The sequence below is a fragment of the Echeneis naucrates genome, chromosome 1, assembly GCF_900963305.1.
Source record: "Echeneis naucrates chromosome 1, fEcheNa1.1, whole genome shotgun sequence".
NCBI lineage: Eukaryota > Metazoa > Chordata > Actinopteri > Carangiformes > Echeneidae > Echeneis > Echeneis naucrates.
In genome coordinates this window covers 10080960-10090839 of record NC_042511.1, presented here as the reverse complement: position 1 = coordinate 10090839, position 9880 = coordinate 10080960, and the positions used below count along the sequence as shown (strand labels likewise).

The 9880-nt window shown below is 39.0% G+C and overlaps 1 protein-coding gene across 1 annotated transcript; it reads left to right on the top strand.

Moving 5' to 3' along the window:
- Nucleotides 1–2188: 2188 nt before the first annotated feature.
- On the top strand, nucleotides 2189–9871 carry LOC115041307 (NACHT, LRR and PYD domains-containing protein 12-like). The gene is made up of 9 exons (XM_029498674.1): nucleotides 2189–2380; nucleotides 3655–5293; nucleotides 6302–6646; nucleotides 6954–7121; nucleotides 7224–7394; nucleotides 7575–7790; nucleotides 7880–8053; nucleotides 9267–9440; nucleotides 9534–9871. Exons 2-9 carry the CDS (start codon nucleotides 3657–3659, stop codon nucleotides 9547–9549), a joined length of 2901 nt encoding a protein of 966 aa, XP_029354534.1. The 5' UTR covers nucleotides 2189–2380; nucleotides 3655–3656; the 3' UTR covers nucleotides 9550–9871.
- The last annotated feature ends 9 nt before the right edge of the window (nucleotides 9872–9880 follow it).

The following is a 9880-nucleotide window of genomic DNA, read 5'->3' as shown; positions in this document are numbered from 1 at the left end:
CTTTTGAATTATCTGTATCAAATTAGCCTTTCTTTTCCTGTGATTCACAATAAAGCATTTTGTGACTAAATGGCCATTTATTTTCACTCTATCCGGATAAACCATGGCTCCCAAAACGACAGCAGCTCACCGTGATTCGTGCCTTTTGACTCTCATGACAGTGTCAAGAAACAGATTCTCAGTACACTGTTAGAAAACGGTGCACAACTGGGAGCAGGGTTGCCATTGCGTTACTGTAGAGTTAATGTCTTTTTGCTGTAAATGAAAAATGCATTACATTAAATGACTCTTTGGTTTGTATTATTTACGTACATTTTAGTAAACTATTTTAAAAACCTAAATTAATGCAGGTTATACACAAAGGAATAGTCATATGATTAAAGGCACTTAGGTTAAGAAAAACAGTGATTGTCAGGAGTCGACAGTAAGGGAGTAAATTTACTTGAGTACTGTACTTAGGTAGAGTTTTTGAGTATCTGTACTTGAGTATTATTTTGGGGGGATACTTTCACTTTACAACATTTGAAGGACAAATACTGTACATTTTACTCAACTACATTTCTATTGATGCTCTCGTTCCTTGCTACTTTTGTGCTGGTCTAACATGACTTCTTCATTGTTTCTAATTGTGATTACTTTTGTAACACACACACACACCTCTGTGTGTCTTCCAGGTGAGAATATGGCCATGGTGTTTAATCCTCATCCTGCCTGGATTATTTCTCCATAACGATGGATGTCTTCTGTGCACATCCGTTAAAACGCGGTCCGACTCCTCATCAGCGGTGGAGTACTCCTAAAATTGTGCGTCCACCTCTGCTGATTGTAGGCTTCACAAAACCTGTTTGGGCCTTGTGGCCACAAGGGCAGAAGGCAAACCACAAAGACGTGAAGAGGGACGAGACAGGCCAACCCAAAGTCAGGTTGCGTTTATCTTGCGAGGCATGGCTATTAGATAACAACTGACCCAAATTTCAGCTTTCAAGGAAAAAGGAGCTCTCCTTCCTCAGATAAATTCGCCCTGCATTTGACAAGTTGCCCAATATTTGTTCTTTCAGTAGTATCAAGAATGTGGGATTAATATTTGCTATTGCCAATGAACTTACCAGAAGGAAAATTTGCTCAGGATGGGAAAGGATTTGTATTGTTTTTAAAAGAATTTAAAAACAATTATGGACCTTTTAACTCACTATGCCTGTTCCTCGCTGACACCAAGTTTTATCTACTTCTCTTTTTATCCCAGACAGTTTCTCCTCACCTTTTCTTCCACCTTTAACGGTTGGAATAATCAGGTGTCACTCAAGGTCAATGACCGAGCCCGATCTCACAGGGTCATCACAAGTTTGAGTTAAATCCCAGGATTTCCATCACAACCATCACACATAGAACTGAATCAGAGACTAAGCCTCTAAAATCTCGTTCAAGTCATATTCCTTCAGCAAAAACTACTGCTCATGAACAGAACTGACACAATCCACAGAACATCCTTCTTTCATAGTCCTTCATCCAGCAGGGTTAAATAATAATCTCCACCCATTTCTCTTTTTACCGCAGTGATATCAAATCAACATAATGCTGACTTATTCCTAAAAGATCTCCTTTTTTACATACCACAAGAATACTTTATGGCATGCTACTGTACCGAAACTTTTATTATCTCTCTGGATATGTATACTTCAAACATAATAAGTTTTCCTTGAGTATTTATTTTGTGTACCACAAACTTGAGCCAAATCATCATGCAGAGCAGAGACAGAAGTAAAGTGCGGGCAGCTGTACCTTTCTCTTGTACACTGAATAAAACCAAGTTACATGCAGATATAACACACGATTGCAGCCTGTCCGCACAATGTTGGTGCCGGAATACAGAGTGTGTTAAAACCTGACTTGTTCACTCAAAATGGGGACTTGCTGACAGAGTGGGATCTTACAAAACTGAGCATTAGCTCTCATCACAATGAAGCATCATTTTCACACACCGTCCTGCTCCATATCGCATAAAAGTATTACACGCAGGTGCAAAATTTACTCTCACACTATTATCTGTCGCATATTTGTCCTTACTACCTCCTATCATGTTCAGATGTGTCCTTACTGGTTGTCTTCATGCAGCAGCTGACTGCTGTCGTTGTGAGTCTCTCCCAGTGCAGCAGGGGGCAGCGCAGAGCAACGATGACGTCAGCGGAGACGTCATCGTCCGCTCTGCGTATTCGCATCAAAATGTCGGCGTGAATTCCAGCAAAGATTCAGTTTTGAGCACGATTTCAATTCAAGGAAACAGTTTTAGACTTTTCTTTTTTTCAGCAGCCTTTTCCGCTCTTTAGGTTTCACCCCTGCTGCTCCTGCCGTCGGGACAAGAAGGGCCATGGTGAGGTTGTCGGTAAGACTATCGCCCCAAATCATCCACCTGATAATAAATATGCCCAAAATAATAATAATAATAATAATAAACTTTCAGCTGTTAGCTGTCTGTTAAACTATCAGCTAAGAGGTCGGGTGTCTTCATTTGAATTTATTCAGCAGCTGTTCTGCGGAAGTTTAGTCGCTACTTTCGTTTTTGGTTTGGTTTTGTAAAACTTCAAACCAACGCAATATCAAAGCGTCGTAACTGGGCCTTTGGCCGCATTACATGCCATGAAAGAGATATTATGAGTGCGCCAAATGCTTATCGTTTCTAAATTTCACAAAGTTTTGGAGCAGCTGGGCAACAGTGTGGTTGAACACACTGAGACCACATCAGCTGCCACCTCATCTGATTTGTGAGTTTGCCTCCTCTGGCTAATTTAGCGGATGCTTAAGAAAGATATTCATCAGAAGAAATTAAAGTCATAAAGCAAGAGTTTTATCACAGTCCGTCACCCACCGCAACATGATTACGTTTGTCATTATTGTTCGACCCCTGTAGAATAATGTTAATTTAGCATTGGCTGTTTATCTAAGTTTATATAGAACTGCTGCAGAAGATTTAGAAATTGGAGAATGGCTTTTTATTAAACACGCTGCATTTCTAGCGTAAAGTCTGACTTGAGTGTGAAATTAGTTTTGGGATTAGTGTTCTTTATCTTTTGAACAAATCTGTTCTGAATCTTGTCATGGGAAAATAGCTCCCTGAACAAAGTGGAACGACAGTTTTTATACACAAGATAACACCGCCTGGCAAAACCACTTCAGGTCAGAGATAATCCACAAGGCATGGTGCCTCCTTGAACTGCACAGAGGCCTAAACATTGTATCCTCCAGTGATGCAATGTCACCCATTATCATGTCTGTTATCATGTTATCTGTAGAGGGAGCTGTCTCCTTCTCTGTCCTGCACACAACGTCAAAGGCAAAGACAAGGTACAAAAGTTTAAATCTGGAAACAAGTTCTTCACACCGTGCACTCCCATTTTTCCATCACATGCATTTCAAATGCAAGGCGAAAGTGGTGATGTAGCTAGCCATGAGGTTGTGATGTGGCTCACAATGCAAATACTATGTTTGTCAGAATAAATTCTTACATTCTTGCTTGCTCGGGACAAACCTCCTGTTACAGAATAAGAAAAAAAAAAAAAAGAAGGTTATAGTAGTAAATACAGTTGTTTTATTCCAAAGCTGAATATTACCACCTGGCTTTTTTTTTTTTTTTTGTTAATCAATTTACCTTCTTTTCAGGTATGCCTGCCTCTGTGATGGACCTCCAAACTGTCTTCAAAACCACACTGAAGAACAAATTTAAGAAACTAAATGAAACACATGCTGAAAACTCATTACTCCCACCAAGACTTAGCTATTGGGATGCACAGCATAACTTTGGATCTTTACATTTGCACCACCATGAGTTTAGACATGTTGATAAGTCCAACTTTCACACTTGGGTTGTTTTCCCAAGTGTTCCACTCGCAGATATTTTATCATGTGACTGCAAACATCACAGCAGCAAAAGAACAGTCATCACTTTAGGAGTGTGTGGAATTGGAAAAACCACAGCGGTGCAGAACTGTGCTATTGACTGGGCTGAGGAGAGAGGATACCATGATATTCACCTCCTGCTTCCTCTCACATTCTGGGAGCTAAATTTGATCAAATGCAGACTGAGCATAGTTGAACTTCTCCAGACATTTTATCCAGAACTGGGGGAGCTCAGTGCTTTCAGTCTAAATGAAAAAAATGTCTGGTTTGTCCTTGATGGATTGGACGAATCTAGTCTGCAGCTACAGTTCAGCTCTCCGGCAGTCAGTGATGTTTCTGAAGTGTCCACAGTGGATGTTCTTGTGACCAGCTTGATCAAAGGAACTCTACTTCCCAAAGCCCATGTCTGGATAACAACCCGGTTTGCAGCGGCAGCACAAATCCCTCATGCCTATTTACTTAAACAAACTATGATGCAGGGATTCAGTGATGAACAGAAAGTGCAGCACTTTCGGAGAATCATCTGTAATGACGATCTAGCCAACAAAGTCATGAATCACGTCAGAATATCAAGAAGTCTGAACTTCCTTTGTCAGATTCCTCCAATCTGCACCATCCTGGCAACTGTTTTGAAGGGCCACCTAGAAGCACAGGAAGGATTTAAAATCAATCCTTTGAGTCTTACCCAGATTTACACACATCTGATCAAACCACTGAACTCGGACATTATAGTCAAGCTGAAAAAAATGGCACTGCTTCGGATGGAAGAGGGTAATGTAATGTACGAGCAAGACCTTTCAGAGAGTGACATAACCGCAGAGGAAGCATCAATGTTGTCCAGAGAATGTCCACTCGTGCTGGCTACAGAGAAGGGACTACATGACACCACTGTGTTTCGCTTCGGTCACTCAAGCATTCGGGAGTTCCTGGCTGCATCTGCTAAAATAGATGAAATGGAATTGGATTCATTTCCGGATGCTTGCATAGATCTGGTGGATGAGGTGATGCTGAATGCTGAGGGAAAGTTTGATGTCTTTCTGCGGTTCATCTTTGGCCTCATTAAGGAACGTCATATTTTAGAGCCCAGTGACACACTGTTTCACTACATCAAGATGATGATCCTGGAGAACATTACTGCAGACATTACTTCCTATCAGGCTGAGTCTCTCTTCCACTGTCTGAGGGAGTATGACAGCCAGGCTTTTAAGAGTGAAGTGAAGCTCTCTCAGAAGTTATTCTTCTGTCCATTCCATCAATACAGCCTGATGGTTTGGAATATCATGTCAAAAATGGTCAGCACTTTTGAAGGGATAACTGAGAGTTTTGAAATGCAGTTGTCCACGAGATGTGATGAAATACTTCTCACGAAGCTACCAGCTATTTTGAAATCAAGGAAAGCCATGTAAGTTCTTACCAAGTGGGTCCAGCTTCTGTCGTTTATATGCATATATGGATATTAGTAGTTGTATTAAATTATATTTTCTCTTCCTAGCTGCAAAATGAATCTGAAAAGCATGGTTTAAAAATGAATTGTGGTATGCAGAAAGATTAAGCTGTTTTGACAATGCAGCACTTCTAAAATCAATTTCAGGAACTTCAGGAATTCTTTTTAACAAAAACAATGCCATTTAAAATAATTTTTCACAGTGATGTCTGCACATTATACCTTGTAATAATGACACTATTCGTGGTCTGCTGAATATCTGATGCAATGTCAATGCTCTGAGCAACACCAGCAAATTTCTATTTGCTTTTATCATTTTTGAGGGCTTTATAAAAATCTCAAAAAGAAAATAAGGAAGGAATTTAGCTAAAATGTATTATGTAATATTTGTATAGATGCTGATGCTGTGACAAACAAACGGTTCAATGTATTTGCATGATGAATGATGACTGAATAATTAAAAGAAACACTTTTATGTATTATTATCTAAGAATCAAGCTGCTGTTCTCACCACATAGATTAAAACCAATAGTATCTCTGTAGTTTGTGACACCACTATCCCTCCTGGGGCACTAAAAGGCAATTTTGTTAGTTTCTATGAAACATGTAAATCTTGTAAAAAATGTAAAATACTCTGTCTATTTCCTCCCTCTATTTCAGTTTCTTAAAAAATCCTTAAAATGGAATTATGTTGTTTTTAACCAAAAATTCTCAAATGGGAGTAAATAGTGCTTTTATTGAGGACTGTTTTCCGTTCAGTTCAAGACACTTTAACCGGTGTGACTGGGTTTTTTTTTTTTTTTTCTCCATGATGGAGGTCTATGGTGTAGTGGAATTAATATCTAACCACTATTTCAGTTGGAGTGGGTTTTACATTTTCTAATGGATCTGTTTGATTAATTGTCTCTGGCCCTTTACTTTAAGATGTGAATAATTGGCCCTCTGTCATCTATCTTTCTCTCACAGGCTTCGGTTCTCTAACTTGACGGACAAGTGTTGTCCAGCCTTGGCAGATGTCCTTAGCACAAGAGAATCATACCTGCGGGAGCTGGACCTGGGGTACAACAACATCACTGATGATGGAGTCAGGGAACTTGTGAAGGGGCTGAATGATCAAAACTGCAGACTGAAAATTCTCAGGTTGCAAGGCTGTGGAGTGACATCTAAAGCCTGTAAATACCTGGCCACATCCCTGACTCAGTCACTGAAACTGCGGGAGCTGGATCTCTGTGGGAATGAGATAGGAAATGAGGGACTGCAACATCTGTCATCTGGTTTGAGATCTTGTGAATGTCAGTTAGAAAAACTCAAGTAAGTGTGAAATAAACATGTTTATTGCCTTTTCCTTTATGGAAAACCAATATTGAGAATGCAGAATCTTAATTTTTGTAGCAATGGATAGTTTCTCACAAATACAAATGAGGAGATAATGACACATAAAAGACCATTTTCATACAAGGTAAACAAACAAAAACAATCTTAAAGGAATAAAAGAATGGGGTCCAAAACATATCAAACTAAAATGAGTTGAATCCAGCCAGCAGCATTTTTAAGCATGAATTCTCTACATATTGGTACGCGTTGGTAAGTTATGTCTGTTTCATTTGTGTCGTCATAGACTATCACAATGCAACATTGAGCAGAAAGGCTGCTACTATCTAGCTTCAGCTCTGCAGAAAAACTCCAGTCACCTGACACTTTTGGATCTGAGCATCAACATGGTTGGGGACGAGGGGGCCAATGAACTCTTTGCAAAGTTTGATATTTCTAAGCTAAGGAAGCTTGAGTAAGTATGACTTGACATAAATACAATCAGTTCTCCCTGTCTGCACAGATGAATAGAACGTTTTCAGTGACACTTTGTGCCTGTTCACCTCTTGTTTTCCAGGTTGTACCATTGCAACCTCACTGCGTTGAGCTGTGAAAGTATCGGGGAAGCTCTGAAGTCCGAAACCAGCACTCTGGTAGAACTCAATTTGAGCAGCAATAACTTAAAAGATGCAGGGTTTGCGCTCATCTGCCAAGGCATGTATGCATGGAGCAGTCTGAAAAAACTCAAGTAAGGACGCCTTACTCGAATTAATGACTGAGACAAAGTGAAATATAAATAGTGTTAAAGTAGAATTTAATAACTTAATATAATCATTTGTTCTGCAGTATTCTGATATAAATACTTATCCTCTGATCCCTGCATTGCCTAAACCATTACTTTATTACCTTTTGTTTCTTTTCTCATCAGTGTTTCAAGATGTGGAATCACTAGAAGAGGATGCTTTTATTTGGCAAAGGTCCTGTGTTCAGTCTCGCAACTCTACAATGGTTTCACCCCAAAAACTGAGGTGCAGGCAGTGGAGCTGACAGAGCTTGACCTCAGCATGAACTACCTAAGAGATGAGGGAGTCATAGAAATTTCAGATGGACTGAAGAATCCCTACAGCCATCTGAAGAGCCTCAAGTGAATTGTTTCTGAAATAGAATTCTTCACCACAGTTTGTAGTTTGGTTGGAAGGATGGAATCCTATAATCATTTTTGTCTCATTTTAGCCTGAGCTACTGCGGCCTGACTGATGAGTGCTGTGCAGCACTTGCATCGGGATTTGCGTTCCAGCAGAGCATCATCAGTGAGCTGGACCTGTCTAGCAATGACCTTCAGGACAAGGGAGTGAAGAAACTGTGCATAGGGCTCAAAAGCTATAACTGTAAACTCACGAAACTATCGTAAGTAATGTCAGATATTTGTATCTGTGATAAGTGATAAGAACTAATTCAATGTTTATTTACTGACAAAGCATGATATTATATCATTTAACTCCTGGTAGTGCTTGCAGTGTTGGCAAATACCATGACATGACAAATGGGAGCTAATATAGCATTGACTACATTGCTCTTAATACTGTGTACAAACATTTAAAAGGTCCATAATTAGTATCTCGATAAGTTTGTTCTATCACTTTAAAAGGTGATCATGTGTCAATTTCATAGACTTTATTAATCCCCTGGGGGACAATTTGCTGTACAGCCAGCAAAATAACACCAAGTAACTACTATATATATATATATATATATATATATATATATATATATATATATATATATATATATATATATATATATATATATATAGTAGTTTTAAACATGTCTTTTCTACAAAATACTTATTTTCATTGAAGCTCGTAGATGTTGCACAATGTCTGAACAGAAGGAGCTGTACAAGAGTGTACTAAATTCAATACTGTATTTAATGCGGTCGAAATTCTTATAATCTCCTGGTGCGAGAATAGACCTGTATCAACTCTGCTAAGCTTGAAAGTTTTAATATAAGGAAACCTATAGAGATACAGTACAGTTATATTGAACAGTAACAAAGCAGGTCACCTGTGTCACCTGAGTAGGGACAGTTCTTTTCCCTATTCTCTGTGTATTGAGCTCACTTTTCCACATGTAAATTTGTGTAAATTGAAGATTATGAGAATCACCTTTCTTTTGTCTGTTGTTTGATGGGGGTCCAACCTCATCTCAATTTTGCTGAGATCTTCGGATCATACTGAAGGACAATGAATGGTAGCCAAACCATAAAGACCACATGCCTCTGACTGGACAGGTCCTAAATATTGCAAATATTCAATTTAGGTCATTCAGTCCATATTTCCTTCACATTTAACAAAATAAGGTGAACAGAATAAGTAAACATGGATTAAAAAATGAACACAAAATTAATTCTTTCTGTACTTAACAGGTAATACCACTACAGTGGCACTGATTTATGAACAGAGGTTAATTGTAGCCGTGTGTAAAGGTCTCACCGGTTATGGTTGATGTTTTTATCCAAAGTGTCTCACTTATTTGCATCCTCAGTTGTGTACATGAGGTACTGATACACTAAGCTGATGTTACTAACATTTCAAGCACTTGTTTTTCCAATTCTCTCCAGGCTGCGAACCTGTGGCCTGAGCTCCAGGAGCATTCAGTTCCTGACCACAGCCTTGAAATCAAACAGCCAACATCTGGGAGTGCTGCATCTGATGGGCAACAGTCTGGATGACTCAGCAATCCGAGAGCTTGTGGCGTTAACACAGGACCAGAAATACTCTTTACACACAATAGAGTGAGTACATTATGGGTTTAAAATCGGCATGTGTGCTTTCAATATGCAGTTCTTAAAGTGAAATCTTATATTTAAAAAATGCTTATTTTTCAGTGTCTCAGCAGATTAAGGAGCTGGATGAAGATCAGACATGAGGACACTATTCAAAGTGGCCTATCACATGGTTTAGACCACATACCGTGATTCATCATTCATTTGCTTTTCCCTAAATCTTAAAGTTTGTGGCCATACCCAAAGGGTATCTTCAAGGAATTATTTCTTTTTTGAATTTTGTAATACATGAGTGTGTTTTGTTTTGAATGGAAATGTACAGATGATTAACTTCTGGTCTCTCCATTCATATTAAAAATAGCCAATGTTTGAATATAATGTAAAACTTGAAAACTCCATGCAGTAGCAGGGACCACCAAATAAACTACTCGTTGTGTGCAGGGCTGTGT

Coding starts and splice junctions, on each gene's coding strand:
- LOC115041307 (XM_029498674.1), top strand. CDS start 3,657: ATGCCTGCCTCTGTGATGGACCTCCAAACTGTCTTCAAAACCACACTG. Junction 7,395..7,574: donor AGCAGTCTGAAAAAACTCAA/GTAAGGACGCCT, acceptor TTTTCTCATCAG/TGTTTCAAGATGTGGAATCA. Junction 7,791..7,879: donor AGCCATCTGAAGAGCCTCAA/GTGAATTGTTTC, acceptor GTCTCATTTTAG/CCTGAGCTACTGCGGCCTGA.